The sequence below is a fragment of the Fusarium vanettenii genome (assembly GCF_000151355.1).
Source record: "Fusarium vanettenii 77-13-4 chromosome 6 genomic scaffold NECHAsca_20_chr6_4_0, whole genome shotgun sequence".
In the NCBI taxonomy this organism is placed as follows: Eukaryota; Fungi; Ascomycota; class Sordariomycetes; order Hypocreales; family Nectriaceae; genus Fusarium; species Fusarium vanettenii.
The window spans coordinates 1,033,737-1,054,418 of NW_003315865.1; the positions used below are offsets into that span (position 1 = coordinate 1,033,737).

Here is a 20,682-nt window from a genome sequence, read left to right on the forward strand (position 1 = left end):
TCAGGCAGGACGCCCTTGTTTCAGCGCGCCGTCATCAGTTTTCGTGTCAAATTTCCCGGTTGGAAGGATATCCCCATGAGACCATGGCTCGTGCAGCCAAGGACCCCCAATGGTGAAGCACTGGTGTAGGTCAGGAACTTGGTATCACCCATAGAGATTGGGTCCAATATTCGTTAGTGATCATCATATCGTCTGGCCAGCATGCCTTCTGGAGGCTCGAATCTGCGCCGTGAACTCTTGGGAGATTGGCGCTGCCAACTCAGCGCTGATCGTCGTGGACCGTCTCCAACTCTAAAATTCCTTGTCTCTTTTTACCAAGGCATCAATGGATTCTACCCAAGCCTCATTCAGGGTCTCAAAAAGTAAACAAGTAATGAATATCAACAGCTAGGCTTACGTCGTCCAGGCAGCGGGTTGCGGTCATCTTGCTTGAGGCTCGAGGCATCTCCCCTGCAGCAAGCCATCGATCTGGTGGCGACAGAAAAGAAACGAAGGGCGGTTAATTGATTGCGTTTGCGTTGCCAGGGAGAGGAGAGAGCTCATCGTCAAAGAGGTCAGTGCTTCCCGTCGGTCCATCGATGGAAGCTCTGAAGAAGCCAGCCCGTCCTTCTAGTGTAGCCCTTTTCTCAACATCCTCATCTCACGCGTTTCAATATCCTCTTCTCCCTTCGGTCATGACCGTGATTGAGCGTGGGTCTTCCGCCTCGATCGTCATGACCGGGGTCCCCGGTAGTTCTCTGTACAGGGGTGAGGTCAAGGATCAGCGTCCTGTGAGGTCATTTCTCTCTTTCCCTCAGAACCCGATCGAGGGGTTTGTTTGACGTTTGTCTGTAGCCCTGCGAGTGTGGGTTCTACGAATGGATGCTGTACTAAGCGCTGTGAAGCGTATTCAAGCTTTTGTGTAAACGCCATTATCGCGGTAGTGCAAGCCCAAGATGAATTATGCGCTTTGTTGAGCTTCTATTGTTTTACTTTTGATGCATCCATAAACGGTGAGCCATTCGACGCACAATAAAAACAATCGCTCGGACCCTTTGCAACTGTTGCTTCTCGCGATCAACCCGTATTGCATCATCAAACATCCGGGGAAATGCATCTCAATTACGTCCATGACAACTCATTCGCTGGTCATCCAATGCATTGAGGATCATTCTAGGATGTCAACACGAGAGCACCTGTGCGTATTCTTGACCTCTACCAGTACGCTTCTCATGAAGCTATCCTCAATAAGCAGCATCCGTAGCTTGAGCCGATTCAAAGTTTCGTCCCCCGGAACCGCCGCGATTGGGCAAACTCAACCGGCACTGCACTGTTGCATATGCCAGACTCGATGCGACTAACACAAATGGCTGTCACGGGCCGATGCAAGCTCCCCGGCTCTTTGACCTGCTGTCTTTCAGTCTGTTTCAGGCGCAGTTGGAGTCATCTCAGCTGATTTCCTATCTCTTTGTTTACTCCAATGACCCAAAGCGTGCGTATCTATGTATGCAGCCTCTCCCAATGTCGAGGAACCTTTTGGAGGCATCCCTTGACACTACCCAGAACCAACATCAACAACCAGGTGTAAGTATCAGGCGATTCGTAGACCCTGCTGACGAGATAGCGCTACCCTCTACGCGTTATTGGACCGACGAGTTCCCTTTGGAGCTGATGGCAGACCCTGACCGGCCCCTTGTTTACCTAGTCGGCCACTAGACCGGCAGCCGGTTCATTCAAGCATCGACCCCATGATGCATCACCTACGTAGCACCCGAAATCTCGTCGAGATTCCAAAAGGGCTCAGCCAAGGGTAAGAAGAGGCATAGCTTGCGGTATTTGTCAAGGGTTGAGACTCCGCGCGACTACTGCTCGTGACCCTTTTCTGATAACCGAGGACATGCATTCACCTCCATCTCTAGCTCCCCCGCATTTCATAATGCCTCTTTTTTTTGCGGGGGAGATGGGCCATCACCAACAACTTCCTCTTTTAAACCCGCGCAGCGTCCGTTGGTTGCATGCCAAGAGTGTACTCCGACATCCTCCTCGGAGGTGCCAAGATGAGTAACCCCTTGTGAGAGATTTAAACGACAATGGCGCAGCACTTGAAGGCAGCCACGGGGAGAGTCTAGAGGCGGCGACAAACGGATCTTCATGAGCGGTGTGGCAGTGTCTAGTTCCCGCCCGGGGTTTGGTCGTGGAATGTCATTGATAGTCAGCCTGGACATAATAGCGCGAGGTTATTGAATCAATCACAGAATCCAGGGGATTACAAATTGGATACCGCTGTTTTCGAGACTGAATCGTTCAGACTGACGCGACTCAAGGTAATTCGACCCTTGTAGTGACAACTATTTGACGCTTGAACTGCTAAAACAAACCACCATTGACACCTCTCACCGATGGCTTGCTCCCTGTTAATAGCACCGATCAAGAAGGACCGAAAACAAGGGAGAGCTAATTCACAAAAGTACACTCATGTCAGCCTGATCACAGTCTAGCTAAACGATGGCTAGAGTAAGGCCGTAATGGTTACTCACAGACGTGTTTCTTGGCCCTGACCGTTCGGTCAGGCACTTGCCGGTCTAGACTTTTTAGTCTGTCCTTCACAAGTGCCAATGCAACATCATCTCTTTACCGTCGCGATGAGAATTCGTCAAGTGTTTGCCTACCCTACACCGTCCGGGTCGATCGGCGGCGGATCCGAGCCTGTCGGTCCACTCTTCCGTGTCTTCCGGGATATCCGCCGGAAGCATGCCGGCTGATCAAAACATACAGAGAGGGGACTTGTGATGTTTTACGGTACTTCTGAAGGGTTATGGTATTAGATTTTAATGGCGTCATGTATTGATAACTGTATCTTTTGCTGCTGTGGCTGATGCCCTCTTTTGGACTCGTCATTGTGGATATTAACAATAGAGATGGACAATTCAAGATTGATTAGGACATTTAGGTTAAGGAAGCTCTTTTGCTTCGTCTATTACTGTATGATCTCGCTGGCAACTAATGTACAACCTCTGCTAACCGAGCCTGTTGCATGACTAAGACTCACTTCTTGTCCTTCTTCTCGTCCTTCTTGTCCTTGTCCTTTTCCTTCTTCTCCTCCTCCTCCTTCTTCTTCTCGAGTTCCTTCTTGGCATCCGCGGACTTGCCGTGAAGGTCACGGAGATGAGCATCGACCTCATTCAGGTATCCGTCTGCGAGTTGCTTGACATCTTAGTCAACGTAACAACGACCGGTATGAACATTGTCGGCTGAAGAATACTCGTTAGCACAACTCTCACCCAAAGCTTGTGAAATTTAGGGTCGAGGGGCTCTTACCAGCATCGAGGAGGGAACCGATCTCGTGCAGAAGCTTCCTCATCTGATTCGCCCTGGGCTTCGAAACTGCGGCCTTGACAGGAAGCTCCGGGTCTTCTGCCCACTCGCGGAACAACCGACACTGTCGGTTGACGTCGCTCCTCAAGACCTGAGAGTGCGCTTCGTACGGAGGGAAGTTCTGCTGGAGAGTTCTGAAAGACGTACTCAGGATATCGATCATCTCGGGGATGGACTTGCCCTTGTAGGTGTCATAATCGACGGTGAACATGGACATTGTGGCTGATTTGTATTTTTTGCCGTGCTGTAGTGGTTGATGTTTGCTGTCTTGAAGAGACTGGTGTGTAATGCTTGCTGTGCTGTAGAGATTGTGTCTGATGTCTGCTGTATGGATGAGGGTACTGTAGATACTTCTTATCCTTATGTATACATTCCATGTCTCCTTCTCACGGCATTACTATTGCCGATATACTGGTGATTTACTGTTCGTATTGAGTTGACATTCACGGAGTTTGGGACAAGGTCAATGACTATGTGTCTGAATGTGAGAGTGATGAGGCCTCACGAGCGAACGACGGGTCGGTGATCAACGCATCGCCCTGAGATATGTGATGAGCGAACGTTTCGCCGAGTGTTGTTGTTTTTACGTTATCATGAACTGACCGGCTCTTCTGACTTGTACAAAGTGAGTATCGAACAAGTGGCCGAAGTAACCACTACAGTTGTGAGTCTAAAGATATGCCTTAGACAAACGAGAAAGACACAGCTACGAGAGTTTGAACTGGAGTATGGAATGGCGTCCACGGTGTTCTGCAATCAATTTTACATGATGACATGTGTTTATTTATGTGTTCTTTTACATTGTGACCGACGGAGACCTCTATGGAAACAAGCAAGAATGAAATAGTGTTGGTTCAAATTGGTAAACTACATCGTCCTCTGACCTACGTAGCAAGCCTCCACAAGTTCCAAACTGTTTTCACCTCCTGATACACAACGACCGAGGCCTTTAGTGATCAACAGTAAGCTTCTCCACAGCCTCCAAAGCGTCTTTAAGCTGCTTCGTAAACAAATCCAACACGGACTTCTGATCTGGGCCAAGACGCTCTTCGATTAGTCGATCGACTAAGAAACAATGGTTAGCCCAGAAACTGTCACGAGTCACAATTAATTACTGGAACTTACTGCACTCGATAAGTCTATTGACGTTCAGAAGTGAATAGGACAGCTCGCCGTATGCGCGGGGACGGGATCCGCGCCAGTGTTCCAGGGATCGAGGGGAGGATTTAGCATCGCGGTTGGCATCGTTGGCCCTCACCCATGCGACGAACCGCAGTTCTTGGTCGATGATTGACCTCTTGATTTCAGAGTCTATCCCGCCTGTCTTGAGGACGAGCTTGGAGAATGACTTTCTGATTTCGCTGACGACAAAGGGGATGCCTTCTAGGCGTTCTTCTGCCTTCTGGTCAGACATGACTGTCGTGTTGGAGAGGGTAGCTGTGAGATGTTTCTGTAGACTTAGTTAGGAAAGGGGTCGGGAATGTCTTGGGAGAATATCGAGACTCTTGAATTGGCTGGTAGATGGAGTTTGAAGTTTGGGAGAACGGCAATAGAGCGACGTAGGGGTTATATATCTACAAGTTTTCGAGGATTAATTGTCACTGGAGATATCGCTACCATGTCCTGAATCTTTGCGAACTAGACGCGCACGAACAATTGTGTGATGGCGCAGACGACTATTGCACCTTGTTGGAAAGTTGAGGCAGGTCATTGAAGCAGACCACGAGTTGTGATGCCTCTCTGTACAACCTCGTGGCTAGACGAGTGCCTGTAACTGCCTTCAGCCTGGATCTTCAACAGTGAACATGATCTTCAGGGCTAGCAGCCTGTCGCGGAAAAAGAGAACAAGGACGGTGAATATTATACTTGAAGCAGGCCTTGCCATGTTGCAAGTGATTGGTTGTCGTGCCTCGCACTTCTGATCCACCAACCCTTCCCGGCTCTGCCAGGTCCTTATAAACAGTTTCTAGTGAAACCCCTTTCAGTAATACTTTTCGCCAGTGATGTTGTCCCCCATCTTCTCTCACGCCTCCCAAGGTGGTGATTTACCGCGCTCCGTTAGCTCGCGGAGAGTCGTCACAGTCTTGGAACACTGCTCCATCAAGGCGAGCGTTTGCTCGAGTCTGTCCGGAATCTCAACACCGGCTTTGTAAAGATCAACAACTTGGAGAAGAAACGTTAGCTAGAAACACGGTCTCCAAGAGAGCTACTCACTGCGCTTGAGCATCTCGCATAGATCCGTAGCTCCTTCCGTGAACTTGCTGTAAATATCCGGACGATCGTAATACTGATACGAAAGTGAACCGGGGAGCGAGGACTCGAGGGCAGCACCCGATGCTTCGACCCAGTCGAGGAACTCTTGTCGGTAAGCTCTCAGCTGCGACATCCGGGGCCATCCATCCGTGTGGCCGCGATCAAGCGCAAGGGCGACGATCATGTTGTAGGTGATTGTAATCTCTTCGACCGTGCTGGCGAGGCTCTTTCGCCCTGAAACTTGTTCGCTGGCCATGGTTGTTGAAATGGAGAGGGTTACCTCTGATGCGGTTGTGGAGGAGAGAAGATGTTTAGGTTGAGTTGTGAGTGGGATTTAGTGAGAGTGGAAGGGGGATACCGTGTTACGGTTACTCGCCATGGAAGCGGTTTATTCGCTGCGAGAATTTTTCATAAAATAAGGACTATGATTCACTGCCCAAAGAAAACAAACGGGGGCTTTCAAAATGGACCGAAACTTGCTTCATCTGGCTGCTGCATCATCCTGAGCGCCTGAAGCGCGAAGAGATGAGCAGGCGTCACAGTTGAGCTGCTAGATAACCAAGATACATCATGGTCGTCCTTGGGAGCGAGCTGACTTGAGGTTTGACTATAATCTCGAGTCCATTTCACCTACACGAGGGTGTTCTCTTAGTTGCTCTTGGTGTTCGCCATCTGTTTGATGGTTTGACAAGCGTTTTGACATAGTCCGAGCGCCCAAGCTCTTCATGTATTAATAGTTAGCATAAGTAACCATGGTTCTTAGAGCTATGGTGACCAGTGGTATGCATCCCTGGCTCAAATTCCCATATATATACACCCTCCCATTTGCGGTTCTGAAGACAAGAACCGGCCTTTGCCTCAACGCATATAATTCGACTTTTGTGGTTAATCGACTTTACCCAATCAGTATCATCCTATCCATACGACTGGGTCTTCAGGCGACTCAAGCCATTCTTCTTTGGGGAGTGTATTCAGGAACCGGTTGAGCTCCTCTATTATACCCGCGATCCTGGTTAGGGATAACCTTGCCTCTGACTGTGTATTCTTTTCCTTGTACATCTTTTCAACTAAACACGTCAACTCAAGAAATGACAGTGTCAAGGAAGCTATGCTTACGGCCTTCGATATCTGAGAGCAAGTGTCCCAGCTGTGAAAGTATCGTCTCTCTTGGATAGTCGTGGTTGCGAAACTTGTAGTCGAGCGATATCGTCGACGAGCAAACAAGATTTGCCCCAAACCTTTCGGACCACCTGCAAAACTCGTACCGCTTGACTCGGATCTGAGATTCCTCGGGGAACCTCTCGATGGCGCCTTGCTGCCGCATCATGCCGAGGAGCCTGTCCAAGGCGGCGAAGCACTTGTAGACGAGGACGTGGATGTGGTCTGGCTGGTGAGTTGTCATTTTTACGATGCTTTTGAGTGTTTGTTTGCTCATGGAAAACGGAATTTATATAGTTTGGCTTGGAGGATGGGATTCAGAGCCTTGAGCTTGCTGTCATTCACTTGGGAAAGGCGAACAAGGGAGAATATTTCATCGTGTCACCATCGTGTCACCATTTCACTGGATGTTGGCACCAAGGCTGGACATTTGGGTTGGGAAAGTGCACGTATTGCAACGAGGGACGAGGTGTTCAACCGGCAGAGTCATGGTGGTGCATGGTGTTTTCTGGATGAAGAGGGGGCTGATAGGTAGGAGGGCATAATGTTGGGGGGAACTCGGAAGATTGGTTCTGCAAGACTCTTATTAACTGTGTAGATAAACTTGTATAGGTGTCGGTAGTCTTATTCATCCGTCTTGAAGGTATCGAGACGAGGCAAACACCTGCTTCAACCTCTCAAGTGCATGTTGTGATGCCACGTGAGATGAAGCTTGACAGCTCAGAGGTTCAACCCTCTCAAACCGGTATAATGTCTCTAGTGTGACACAAAACAGTCAAGTGTAACAGCGGGGGTGCCGTCACTTGACAAAGCCGTATCTGAGCGGTCTCACCAAAAGCCAAGACACTATCATTTTCCCCTCCAATGGATCTCGATCCTAGCAGTTGACATGTCGTTAGTCCCCTATATCCCCCCAGACCGCCAATAATAGGAAGGTTTCCCCCGCCATGACTCTTATTCCGATCACGCAACGCCACAAGAGTTCCAGACAATCATCATTGGATCGGCCTTTTGACTTCTCGTGGCCGAGACCCCATCGCTCGCGCGTGCCGAGCCGGTAGAGGGTGAGAGGCCCCCTCCCCCCTTCGCTTAAACTAACCAGGTGGTTCTAGTCTATCACACCTTGTTGTTCTTTACCGTACAGAGGGGGTCAAGAAATAAATGAGATAACAGAAGAGAGAGTGACCTAACTCATAACCATATAAAATATAATAAAAGAATTAAAAGATATATCATAATAATGGTAATAATTTATAGCCTCTTTTTATTATTCTTATTATGATCTTTGGAGGAGAATTAGGTCATGGTTTATACTGGTGTGTTGTTTTTTCCTTGACCCAGGTGCGTACATCATGGTTGCAAAGAAGGATGCAAGGCCGGCTCCGGTCACCGGTCTGCACCCTACCTATGTCGTATGTAGGGCGTGCACACGCGGGGAAGAGAAAAGGGCTAGAACCTCCCATGACCGGATATCGTTCTCATGTAGCCTTCCTGAATTGTGATAGTTACTGATCTCTTGTCATTCTCGAAAAAGACTTTATCGCTTCCACCTCCGGCCCCACCCCGACGCTACGGCTATAAACTCCGAGGGGGGGTCTTAACTCAACCACGAAAAAACTATCGAGATTGTTTTCGAATTCGAGTATAGGCTTTTCAATATGACTGTTCGAACACCAGATGAGGAGAATTCCCCTCAAGAGGCTCCCTTTCGGGATGTCCCCGACCGAGCCTTTGCCATCGGGCTTGAACCTATTGTCGTTACCATGTCTAACGTGAATGGCGATTCCGAAACAAGATCGGTAGCTCAATCGACCGGCGGGGATATCGAATCCAAGATGAGTGCCTGGGTATGCGTCTTAGGATCATTCCTGTGTCTTACACCAACATTTGGTATGCCTCGTGTCTATACTCAGACTGTTGAAGTAGTCACTGACGCTTCATAGGCTTCATGCAGTCCCTCGGAACCGTCCAGTCGTACCTCAGCCTCAATCAGCTCAAGGACTACTCTGAGGGTGAAGTTGGATGGATCAGTGGCATGTTTCTATTCCTATCCCTGGTCTTTAACCTTCAAGTCGGCCCCTTATTCGACGTACACGGTCCCAACATTATCGGTCCAGTTGGGGCGCTTCTATACGTCGCCATCTTCATTTTCATGGCCGAGTGCAAGACATACTGGCAGTTTATGCTATGTCTTGGCGTGTTTGGAAGCATTGGTGCTGCCATGACAATGGTTGTTGCTGTGGCCATCGTTGGAAAGCTGTTCATCCGTCGACGCGGCCTGGCTATGGGCATTGCCCTCGCTGGTTCTTCAGTAGGCTCCGTCATCTTTCCCATCATCTTCCGGTACACGTTCCCAAGCCTCGGATGGAAGTGGTCGATGCGTATCATGGCCTTCATCTCTGCTGGTCTTCTCATCCCTGCCATGCTCTGCTTCATCCCCTTCAACAGATTACACGGGATCACTTCCGATGGTCAACCAAGACCCAAGAGCTCCGCCCTCAACCTGGCAGCCTTCAAGTCACCCGCCTTTTGCTTCGTAACAGCTGGACTCTTCATGCTCGAGTTTGCCATCTTTAGTATCGCTGGTCTCCTACCGTCTATTTCTACTCGAGCGGGCTTCACTCCAGAGGATGGCTATACTCTTTTGGCTATTATCGGTTCCACGTCGACGTTTGGTCGTATCATCCCTGGCCTCATCGGTGACCGGTTGGGGCACTTCAATGTGCTTCTCATCTCGATGGCCTTTACTATCCTGTGCATGGGCGTCATGTTTGTTCCCTTTGGTACCACCTCGGCTCCTGTACTTTATACCTGGAGCGGACTCTGGGGTTTTGGATCTGGTTCCTTTTTATCGATCACTCCAGGTGAGTTCTTCGGTGTTGATCTGCAAATAAGACAGTAAGCTAACAGGAAGTAGTTTGCATGGGCAAAACATGCGAGACAAAAGACTATGGGAGATACTATGGTACTTAAGTATATGAACCGCTTCTTGTACATGTCAGCTAACCATCTAAAAGGCACAATGAACTGCGTCATCAGTTTCGCCCTCCTCATCGCCCTCCCTACCAGCGGTAGCATGCTCGACAACATGGGCGCTCAGGCTCTGGCAGGCCTTCTCACGGCCGTCGTATTTATCGGAGGAGCTTGCTATTTCGCTGCACGAGCTCTTCTCATCGGGCAGTGGCTGTCTCCCAAGACGAAGATTTAACCAAGCTTTGGTTTTAATGTTTAATGTGTGGGATCATGAACGTTTGATGAAGGATACTCAGGGGGGGGCTGACTAACGATAGGCCGCCCCTCTGATGAACAGCCCCCTGAGTACCATAAATATGAAAGACAAGAATGGCTTTGTTTGGGGGAACTTGGGAAAAAGGAAAAGTTTGGCGCACTGGTTTTGGATCGGTCTGGAGATGACGCGTTTGGGATGGTAATGGCCATGGAAATACAGGGAACGTCAAATTGCCAACAATGTCATCTATCTGATGAAGTAGGTAGAATAAAATAATAAATCAATAATAATCTGAACTGGCCTCTAATGATGAAAGTGTTGCCTCTAGTGATAAACATGAGCACGTTACTTCTCGACGGCCTGGATTCCCCATACCTCGATGAACCTCCCTCTAAGCCTTTTTGCCATCCTCCTTGTCAGCCTTTCTCATACTAAACGCCTTTGATATCAAATTCGTCATCAAAACATTCGTCAAAGGAATCTCCCTATCCCCAATAGCCTCCCTCTGCACCTCCTCCTCCGTCGCCCAAACAAAATCCTGATGCTCATTCGGATCCAGCTTGACCTCGCTGTACTCTTCAACATCCACAATGAACGAAAACTTGCAAAAGAAGCGTCTTCCCGTGCGGTTCGTGAAAACGGCGCCGGGCTTGCCCCCGAAGCCGTCGGGCACGACGCGGCTGATGTGTCGGAGCTGGAGGCCCGCTTCTTCCCAGAGTTCCCGGGCGCAGCCGTATAGCACAGTCGGGTCCTCGTCGTCGCAGGCGCCGCCGGGGATTTCCCACTTGTTGGGCATGCTGTCGTTTGGGGCGCGTTGGAGGAGGAGGATGCGGTCCTGGGCGTCAAAGACGAGGGCGCCCGTGGCGAGTGAGTCCCACGTCTTTTCGTTGATCTTGAGCCATTCGCGGTGGTTGATGTTCCACTCCGAGACGGACTCGTCAAATGTGAATTTGAACTCGGGAGGAGTTCTTTCTGATAGGCTTTGGTCTGTCATTGTGTCGTGTGTGTGACGCCTGTTGAGATTTTGAGGTGAGAGGTGAGAGTGAGCGTTATTTTGTACTTGACTGGATGGCACGCTAATAGGCCAACCATCCCGCAAGGCAGTTTCATATTCTGCCTACCAGGCAGCAAAACCGACACAAACAAGTAGAAGCCAGTCATATGGGAATATTTGAAGCAAGCGCATTGATGGCTTTCAGGGCAGTCGGACCATGGGAAGCGGTTATTTGGTCATGTTGGCCACCGTCGAAAGGAGAGAGAAAACATCCACACGATAACAGTCTTTGCACCAGTTGGTGATTTGTAATGAACGTGCATACACACTGTCCAGTCATTGCAGTTCTAAATCCTAGGCTATCAAATCGAGCCCAGATACTAAATACATACATACATACACGAGGGAAAGACCGAATATTTGCGCATTCCCGACATGCATGTCAAACATCATGTCGGGGGTGACGGCCGACCCGTTTTCTCAACCAGTTCAAACCACTCTTATATCGTATACCGCGCTGCTTCAACTCGTGCTCGACCGGCACATTTGTTGAAAATCGAATCCTAGCTGAGGATTTCGTCTGTTGTGACATGACAAGTCCGAGTCGTTCCATGGCATCAACCCATATAACGTCTGCCAGTGATACAGCACATCGCTGGTGCTTATTCCTGAAATCCTGAGACAGTGTAGCTCAAACGTACCGTAACCCTTCGAGTAGCAAGCTGCTTCATGCGCTTGAACCGTATAATATCGACAAATGTTGAGCCTCCAACACCCCAACGCCAAACACACAAGAAAGCAAACCAAATGTGCATTCATACATCCATCAGAATATAAACAATCGCAAAGAACCACGGACTTTTGTATATAGCGCTCAAACCGGCTCGGAACGCATCAAGTCGGTGTCGATGCCGTATAATCGCAACCAAAGAATGTCGTATAAATCTTGGACAACCCGGCTTTCGTGAAACAAACGTTGAAATCAGGTCCACATAGCAAACCACATGTGATGCGCCCAGCACATTCACCTTTAGTTAGCTCGCCCATCGTTCTGGGGAATAATAGACCTCTCGGCACGAGCTCGCATGTGGTTGGCGTGCGCTTCCAGGCATCGGGCCTTGAGCCGTGTCACCGGCCAGACTGCTGCCTTGTCCAGCATCAAGGCAGTGATGCGGAGGAGTTTGGCAGCATACCCGTTATGCCCGTCCAAGTTTAGATTGGCTTCTTGGCCATTGACGCCGTTGGCGAGCTCCAGACGCATCTTCATCTCTGCCGAATCCAGGACTTCTCGCACCTTGTCGAGCAGCTTGACATCTTCCTCTTCCAAGAGCATAATTGCAGGAACCTGCCCAAGGTTCACCTGATCCTGACCAAGAATCCCGAGGTAGCGGCCGACACGATCCTGCAACGTGGCAATCCATTCAGCAAGCACCTGGGCACAGTCAAACGCGCACAGGGCTGACTGGAGAGGGAGCTCACGGCTCGTAAAGTCGGCGAACGTAACGCCGAGCTTATCCGACATGGCCAGTGAGTCTGCGGCATAAAAGGCTGCCTTGCGAAGGTGCTTCTCACGTCGAGATGTGGAACGGTTGGTTATACCAGCTGAGCCAGGCTGAGCAGAGGAAAACTGGTTGTTTGAAAGGTCCATCGATGATGTTCGGGTCGCTGGAGTTTCGGGGAATACCGAGCCCTGCATTGAGTTGTCGGACGGCTCGGTGCTGGCGGATTCAGAGTTTGAGATGGGTGAGTGCTCAGCATGTTGGATGATCTCATTACCACGAGAGAGCTCTTCGGCCATGCCGTCCCAGTCCCGCTGCCAAAACTTTTCCTTTGATCGTGAAAGATTGACAAACAGTCGGATGTAGGCAAGGTCAAGCAGTGGAATGGCATCGGCCGAGAGCGGTCCCATTCCAAATGGATTCGGTCGCTCAACACTGTTGTGAGGGTTGCTTGACCAAGCTGCTTGCCATGCCTTGAGCGCGGGCTCAATGTGGCGATGCATCTTTTCCGTCTCTTCATTCGTCCAGATCTTATTGTGATGCCTCTGCCTTGTTTCCCAGATGTAGTTGTGAAGCGCATTGATGAGAACCAGGCAGCCAAACGTGCTGGGTCTCAGATCTGTCGTCGGGAGCTCTCTCCTTTCCATCGCAGACTCAAATGGCTGTTGTCCATTGAGAGGGATTTGCGCCTGCTGTCGCTCATTGGTGCGTAGGAGCTCACCCAGAGCCTCGTGAAAGCTCATGCGGTTGTGGTTTGCTGCTTCTGCTCCACCTCTGGCAATGAACGCGGCGCTCGACTCGGCTGCAAAGAACTCTTCATCACATGGGAGATCCAGGAAGATTTCCGAGTTTGTCAATGCCGGCGTGTGGTTGTAGGCGGACACCAAGAGGCTCGAGAGGATAAACACGGCATACAGGGTTCGCTTGCGCTCTTCGCCGGACTTCCAACGAAGCCACTCGGCCTGGTCCGACTCGGCCTTCATGTTCCAGCTTCCGTCTTCAGCCATCTGCACGTCCTGACCATCTGGGCCATTTGTGCGATCCGGCTGAAGAAGATTGGCGGCCTGGGCCAGACTCACAAGCGCCGTACAGTGCGTCGAGGCAATGTCGCTCGCAGTCTTGTCGCCGCAGTTGTGACCATAGACCACGTTCAGAAGCATCGCCTGAACAAGCCACACCGGTGTGTGAACTGCACCGTCGTTGCCCTGGTTAGCTGCCGAGCTGCGTCGGATATCTGCTTTTCGCACATCGGCCTTTCGACGCTCCTCCAGATAATAAAAGATCATCTTCTTGGCCATCTCAAACAAATCTTTGGACTGGGCAGGCTCCATCTCGTACAGGGCACCGATGGCTGCCATAGACAGGATCAGACAACCACTACCACCTACACCGGGGCGACTATTTGTGGAAACGGGCATGTCGAAGGACAAGGTTGGAACGTGCAGAAAAGGCAGATGGGGGTGGAAATAGGCAAGATAAGCACCAACGTATCGCTGGAGGTCCTGGGTACTGGGCAAACTGGCTGCTTGAGGGGCGGCGGCAGTACCGGCAGACTGGGAGAGTGGCGACTGAGGTGAGCCCTGAGAAGTAAAGGAATATTTACGACCACCAAAGGGCAGGCACTGGGACAGGATGTTCACGATGGCATTCCGGGTGGCATCTGTGATGGTGGTCACTGGCGAGGCACCGTTGTTGCCACCATGAAGAGATGAAGGCGTCTCCGGGCCCGCGTTGAAGCCAAAGGTCTGGTTAATGTTCTGAGTGTTGAGCCCCGATACGACAGATGGGCTCAACGAGCTCAGCGAGGGTGGAGGCGTAGAGAAGTAAGGGTCATTGATCTTTTGAGTAGCTGGCTGAGGTGATAACGGGGCCCCATTCAGGAGATCCGGGAAGACTGACCCATTAAGATCCATCGCAAAAGGGTTCGGCATCTGTGGAGGTCCCATCACGGAGGGTTGCCACATGGTACTTGTCCCAGCCGGCGCCGGGTGATTCGACCCATCCAACATCACATCGCTAATCCCGCTCTGACTCGTCGTGCTGATTGCGGACGGACTAGATCCGTCAACCACGTTCTCGTTTGTGTTAAAAGACATCTGATGTTCGAAACCAGTCAACCAGTCAAAATTATCGTCCAGAGTTTGACTCGTGGGCATCTCGCCCATGGGCTGCCCGAATGGCGAGGCCTGTTCCAAGACCATCGACTGCGGCGACTCGCTGTAGTGCAGAGCGTTCGGGTTTATTGTGGTGCCCGTGCCGCCAAAGAGCAGACGGTCAAAGTCGAATTCAGCGCTGTAGGCGGACATCGGGGGCGCCGTCCTGAGACCGTTAACAAAATCGAGGTTACCGAGGGCTCCCGTCTCAAGCTTGGGAATGCCTGGCTGCATGGTGCGCTGGCCCATGGCGGCCGACATGCCACCAAAGATGTGGTCCATGTTGTGAATTGGCAAGCCCGCGAGGCTGGGGTGTCTGCTGTGCGTGTGGGTGAGAGGAACGCCGCGGGCGACCGAGGCATTGGCGGCTGCCATCATCTGCATGGCAGTTCCATCAACATGGCTGATGGTGTTGGCACGAGGCCGCATCGAGTTGGCCGCGGCATTGGGGGCGGTGGGATTGGGACCTGCGACGCTGTTCTTGCGGGCGCGGCTCTGGCCAGGAGCGACGCCGGTGGTGGACTCGCGGCGATTGCGAGGACGGGAGGACGGGGTCGAGGTCTGGTGCAGCTTCTGCTGGTGACGCAAAAGCAGGTCACGGCGGGCAAAGCATCGAGCGCACTCGGGGCACTCGAAGGGCTTCTCCTTTGTGTGGGAGCGCTCGTGTCGCTTCAGATGTTCCAATCTGGCAAACGAGCGCTGGCAGGTTCCGCAGACGTGCGGACGAGGCTTGTCCGTCTTTGGAGGAGGGAAATTGGCAGGCGCCTTTGTGTTGACTGTGATGGTCGACGCTGGCAGGGTCAGCATGCAGAATCGGGGCAGTATCGGCGGGCGGTGCGTGCGGGTCGATGCTCAGGAACATGAGGGGCAGTGCCAGCAAAGGCGGGATTGCTCACCAGAGTCGTCGGTGGTGGAGGGCGCGGTGCCCGCGGCGGCGGCGGACGCGGCGGCGGAATTGGACATGGTGAGAGTAGGACGCGAGACTCTAACGCCAGAATCGTTGATTACCATGGCAAGCCGTCGAGTTCAAGTCGAAAACGAAGCGTCGAGGTTGAAAAGAGCTCTGCTGTGCTGCTGTTGGGTGGCAGACAGGCAGTTTCGTCGTGGGGCGGGAGATTGAGCGACCGAGGAGCGCGATAGGATGGCGGGGAGGTCTGGCGGGCGGCGGGCGCGGGTCGATTGTTTTTGGCGGGGGAGGTAGAGATAAGAGAGAAGACGTCGATAATCAAAACATGAATGGGATAGAGGCGTGTTCTGTGGCCGACAAGAGCATGCTCTTCAGTATGCGCACACAAAAGTAGCAGAGTGAAGTGAAGCAATTCAAGTCGTCGTCGAGAACACGCCAGCGAAGCAGGAGCTGCTTGGGGAAGGAGGAAAGAAGAGAGAGAGGGTGAGTGAGAGTGAGGCAGTGGCAGTGGAGTGGGAAGGGGAAGGTTGGCGCCGAAAAGGGTCCAGGGAAGGAAGCAGGGACACTGTGCGAGACACTGTGGGGCACCGGAGGACTTGATTTCCATTCAGCGTTGGGGGGCGTGGCCCCAGCTGCCGTTTCCTTTCCCTGGGCTGGGGCGCATCAAGTTCCCGTGGTTCGCTCCGAGTTTGGTACCCTCGCCCGCCAGCAGCGCAGCACCCGTACAGCATCCTCTACCCCCGGGCTGGCAAGGTTAGGTTAGATTCCCTGCTCTTGCTTGGGCTTGGGCTTGCACTTGCAGCCCAGGCCCTGGATTGGGTTGCTTGTTGGTGCTGCAAGGCCGTCCATGAGGAAGGCTGCGGTTGTTCCAATGTCCTCAACTCTGTCGCTTCTCAGTGTCGTCATCGGTTTGCTTGCCTGCACCCTGTCAGACATTTTTGCTCATTGAGGCTCAGAGAAGGTACGGATTTTGAGTGGCTAGAGGTACAACGTTACTTGCTGCTTGACCCTTCGTGCGTCAGGCTTCATGGTGGTGGGATGGACTAGCAAGCCATGCCATGGATGGACTGAAAGAATTCACCAGACCGGCCGCTATTTTCCTCTGGCTCCGAATGCGACCCAATATACCGCTTGATCATATTTGAAAACCTTTTTTAAACACATGGTCTTTTACATTATAGCTTTTCTATCGTTTCCCCATCTTTTCCACTTCTTGGCATGATTCTGCCGTGACAGTGATCGTGATCAGTTATCTTGAGTATCCATTCTCTGAACCGTGGCGAGCCTCTTCTGCCCTGCTTACGATCCGGCCCTTCCCAGGTACTTCTCTCGGAGGTCCTATCTCAAGTACCTCCGGGGCCAGCCAGGGCAAGAACAGGGCACAGCAGGCAGCACAAGTCCGCTCAGGGTACTTAGCGCGGCGGGCGCGCATCTGGTACTTCCCGAGGCACGGTCATGGTCCAACTGACCCCGGCTTGGTGATTTACAGGGGGTTTTAGCCATGGATGAGTTGGATGTCAGATTGCAGGGTCCTCTCAAAGGCTATCACGGATCATATTCAGAGTTGAAAGCAAAACCAAGTGCCGTAACACAATGTCACTATTCCATAGACTCAAGTTCTGCTTGTGCTTGCGTCGTATGCATCTTGTCTGTAAGCCCATTGGATGTTCACACTCGCCGTTGCTTCGCCGCGCAACCTCTTTTGCCACGGCATTTGGCGCTCTGCACCGAGAATAGGTAGGCCGTCGAGCTCGGGATGGCTGCGCCGGACTGGACTGTTTGGATGTGCACTGTACGCCGCAGACGGCCACCGAAAAAATTAACCCAAAACTCGGCGTTCAAGACGACAGATGTCCGAATGATGGATGACGTTGGAAGAGTGCTGAATGCATAAGAGGTCCTATGCAACTTTGAAAATTTCTACCAGAGTCTAACAATGGCTCCCTCCCCGTGACCGACAGCTTGAGCTTCATCTGAAGTTGGTGATACGAGAGGCCGAGGTTCAGCGCCGGTAGCTCGGGCTTTGATCCGTCGCTGTTAGCGGACGCTCACTCGTCACGCCCTGGTTCGGGCACGGCCCAGATGGCAGAGATACGATACCACGAAACAACTCCAAGACCGTTTCCGGACGCTCTCAGGCTCTTTTCTCTCAGGCTCACGCAGCTGTCGTATCCTGGCGCTTAATCTCGCTGGAACAAGATGGACTGGGCTTGGAAACACCAACGTAGGATTGGCCCAACAGCTAGTCGCTGGTTGGCCTGCAGAGCTCCCGATTGGGAACTCTGGATGGCCAGCTTCTAGGACATAGATGCCCGTCGGTGCCCACAAGCCTGTGTCAAAGACACGCAACAAGCCTCAGATATGGAGCTTTGCTGGTGTTATTATTATTCATTTCCTGTAACTCAATGACGAGACGCGACAGAATGACGTGCAGCTGCCTGTTTCTCCATGTCAAGTCCATGTCTAGTCCATGTCCAAGCGCCCGTTTTGTTTGTTGAGACAGTGGACAGGTCGTGGATTCGACCCCGTAGTTGTAGCGAGCCCGTGATGCCCTGGCTGTCTTGCCCTGGCTGTCTGGGGCTTTTTGCGGCAATTATTCCACATGCACTTTTGTGTGTCTGAGGATGATGGCATGGCGTCTTTGAGAGGCTCCAGTTCGTGACTTGCCAGAGCAATAGTCTGTTTTCTCGACCCTGAGACGATGGAATGAATGGTCAGAGGCTCTGCTCATTTGGTTCTTGGCTGCTTGAACCCTAGAGCTTCCCGAGTAAGGCAGTCAGTCCAGACTATGGCGGCTTGACCCATGACCATGACCATGCGCCTTTTTTCTACTTGATACCCTATCCTGTTTGATCTTTCTCGCCCGAACGATGCCCTGGACTGATTTACGACAAAATAGCATCAGGTATTTGGCCGCGATCAGTCGATCAATGCCTTTGTTGCGGCCGGTTGATGCTTTGCAGGGGAGGCTGCTCGTAGGACGCCAGCTGATTGCCCAAACTGTCGTCGTACTGAGCGGGTCCCCTACTCTCCACGTTAGCGTGAGTCCTCATCTTGGGCTTGTCACTGTGCGAGGCCTATCATTGCTCACGGCCCAGCCAACCCAACACGACCGAGGATGATGACCATTGTCTGTGACGAGATTGTTGGTTCTAGTCGGCTTAGACGAGGCATTCTCGTGCAAACATGGATCAAACCAACAGCCTCGTGAAAGGCTCTTTCTGGGGCGAGGGAAATATACCCTCGTCAATAGTTTACTGTAAGCTCAGACTCAAAAGCGAGGGTTCACAGTACGTGTGTGCTAGCAAGCCCTATCTCTGGGTGAGACGCCCAAAATTATTCCCTTCCATCTTCCATGGAACCCATGGAACCCTGTTGAGAAATTCACTAACAGGTGGCAAATGTTCTGGACGGGCTCAAGAATTGAGGCTGAACCGGCTCATCAGTTAAATGACATATGCCACCCAACCTTGAGCTTGGCTTGGAGGTGATGGGAGCTTGACCAGCGAGACCGAGAGCGAGGGCAAAGTGATGCTGTACTGTACATCTGCATAACACCAACCCCCGAAACCCACCGTCTGATGCGTTTCAAAGGCCTCAAAGTCGCAGACGTCCCCTACACTCTAAAGTATTAATAATACCACGAGCCACGCGGTTCCAGACTTGTCAGTGGCCCCAGATTTAGCTGACTGGACTCGCCCATGGTCGGATTTTAGACAGGGACCGTGCGCCGGCCCTTGGGTCCCTACTGTCCTCCGTGATGTCTCGTTAGCCCGGGCGAGCATGAGGCCGCACGTTGTTGTGTCACACAGACTCACAGAGTCCCGCCGGGTCTCAGCCATGGCTCTGCAGCGAATCGAGGCTACGACGCACACTTGTTTCCTCTTGAAAACTGCCGGGGGACCATCCATCTCATCCCATGCCATCCCGCCATCCATCGAATGTCGAGAAAATGCACCGCCGGCCAGACCAAGACCAGATGCTGCGACGGGTAAACCGCCGCGATCCACCTGCAAGCAAGCCAAAGGGACCCAGGTCTTGGCTCGACACGCCAGCGACGAATCGCAACGCCTTGTGCCCGGGGGATTGCTTGCTAGGGTGGCAACCAACCTTCAAGCGTCGACGCTTCTGGGTCCCACGTCGTTGCGACCGACCGTCGACCATCCTGGGGGATGAGGCTACACGCTTGATTCGATCTTGCTTCTTAGCGCCTGCTCCGAGCGCCGCGATCACTTTCAATCGCCCGCCCGCTTGCCGTCGACGGACGCTCGACTCGGTCTCAGACTATCGCAAGTATTGTCTGTAAGCGACGCTCACCGCTAGATTGGCTGGCATATGGGCGAAATGATGAGCACCGAAGCCCGCCGCGGCCGAGAGACACCGGCGCTCCGTCAACTGCCCTGAGACGGCTCGGCCAACATGGCTTTCATGCGAGCACGAATGGGGTTTCAACGGCAGAGGCCCTGATCCCTGTCCAACACACCACGAGCCATGTCGCTGCTGCAGTCACAGGACCTCCTCGCCACGCCGACCACAAGGAATGTGCGGCCGCTGCGTCCAACGATATGGCACCTCGTCCCCAGGCGCTAGATGAATCGCATGCCCGCCTGCATGGCGCTCATTTGATGCTCTGCTCCAATTGACCGGCTGCTTCACCGAGGATCCAGGAACACGGCCAACTTGGACGTGCGTCCTCGAGATGCGATGCGGCTTCGGGGACATGTATGTCCGCGCCCATGTTCGAGATAAGCAGCTATCATTGGAACCTACAGCTACATATGCAGTGAGCCGTACCAAGTCTCGAATTTCCTTGTGTCAAGACTTTGATATCCGGACAAGGAGGCGGCATGTCGAAACCGCTGCCCTGCCTATGCCTGCCTGCCTACCTTTGCATCAGACGCAGGCCTGTCAACCTGCAGCTCGGCGCCGTAAGCACTTGAGCAAGATGTCGCCGCGTCCAAGGGAGCTTCCCGAACTCTTCATGATAAGAGAACTAGACGTCATCCACGCTATCGATACTCCTAGCTTCTCCAACTCGCATCCTCGTAATCACGGTTAGCAGAGTGATCCTTGCCCCTGGGCCCTGGCTATCCGCTGCACAGCCCCGAGATGCGCCAAGCATCACCGGTGGGACA

General features: G+C 52.2%; 6 protein-coding genes across 6 annotated transcripts; 1 reads left to right on the forward strand and 5 right to left on the reverse strand.

The window, feature by feature from the left end:
- Positions 1–2,466: 2,466 nt before the first annotated feature.
- NECHADRAFT_81714 (uncharacterized protein) lies at positions 2,467–3,571 on the reverse strand (the record flags this gene model as incomplete). Its single annotated transcript, XM_003045152.1, has 5 exons — positions 2,467–2,477; positions 2,517–2,561; positions 2,753–2,784; positions 3,029–3,173; positions 3,298–3,571. The coding sequence occupies 5 exons, from the start codon at positions 3,569–3,571 to the stop codon at positions 2,467–2,469; spliced, it is 507 nt and encodes a 168-aa protein (XP_003045198.1).
- Positions 3,572–4,303: 732 nt separating this feature from the next.
- On the reverse strand, positions 4,304–4,768 carry NECHADRAFT_81715 (uncharacterized protein; the record flags this gene model as incomplete). Its single annotated transcript, XM_003045153.1, has 2 exons — positions 4,304–4,419; positions 4,480–4,768. 2 exons carry the CDS (start codon positions 4,766–4,768, stop codon positions 4,304–4,306), a joined length of 405 nt encoding a protein of 134 aa, XP_003045199.1.
- Positions 4,769–5,377: 609 nt separating this feature from the next.
- On the reverse strand, positions 5,378–5,863 carry NECHADRAFT_81716 (uncharacterized protein; the record flags this gene model as incomplete). The annotated part of the gene is made up of 2 exons (XM_003045154.1): positions 5,378–5,517; positions 5,569–5,863. The coding sequence occupies 2 exons, from the start codon at positions 5,861–5,863 to the stop codon at positions 5,378–5,380; spliced, it is 435 nt and encodes a 144-aa protein (XP_003045200.1).
- A 2,560-nt stretch (positions 5,864–8,423) lies between these two features.
- On the forward strand, positions 8,424–9,973 carry NECHADRAFT_42940 (uncharacterized protein; the record flags this gene model as incomplete). Its single annotated transcript, XM_003044743.1, has 4 exons — positions 8,424–8,655; positions 8,709–9,629; positions 9,680–9,730; positions 9,783–9,973. The coding sequence occupies 4 exons, from the start codon at positions 8,424–8,426 to the stop codon at positions 9,971–9,973; spliced, it is 1,395 nt and encodes a 464-aa protein (XP_003044789.1).
- Positions 9,974–10,385: 412 nt separating this feature from the next.
- On the reverse strand, positions 10,386–10,988 carry NECHADRAFT_44269 (uncharacterized protein; the record flags this gene model as incomplete). The annotated part of the gene is made up of 1 exon (XM_003045155.1): positions 10,386–10,988. One exon carries the CDS (start codon positions 10,986–10,988, stop codon positions 10,386–10,388), a length of 603 nt encoding a protein of 200 aa, XP_003045201.1.
- Positions 10,989–12,018: 1,030 nt separating this feature from the next.
- Positions 12,019–15,447, reverse strand: NECHADRAFT_43113 (uncharacterized protein; the record flags this gene model as incomplete). Its single annotated transcript, XM_003045156.1, has 1 exon — positions 12,019–15,447. One exon carries the CDS (start codon positions 15,445–15,447, stop codon positions 12,019–12,021), a length of 3,429 nt encoding a protein of 1,142 aa, XP_003045202.1.
- Between the last annotated feature and the right edge of the window lie 5,235 nt (positions 15,448–20,682).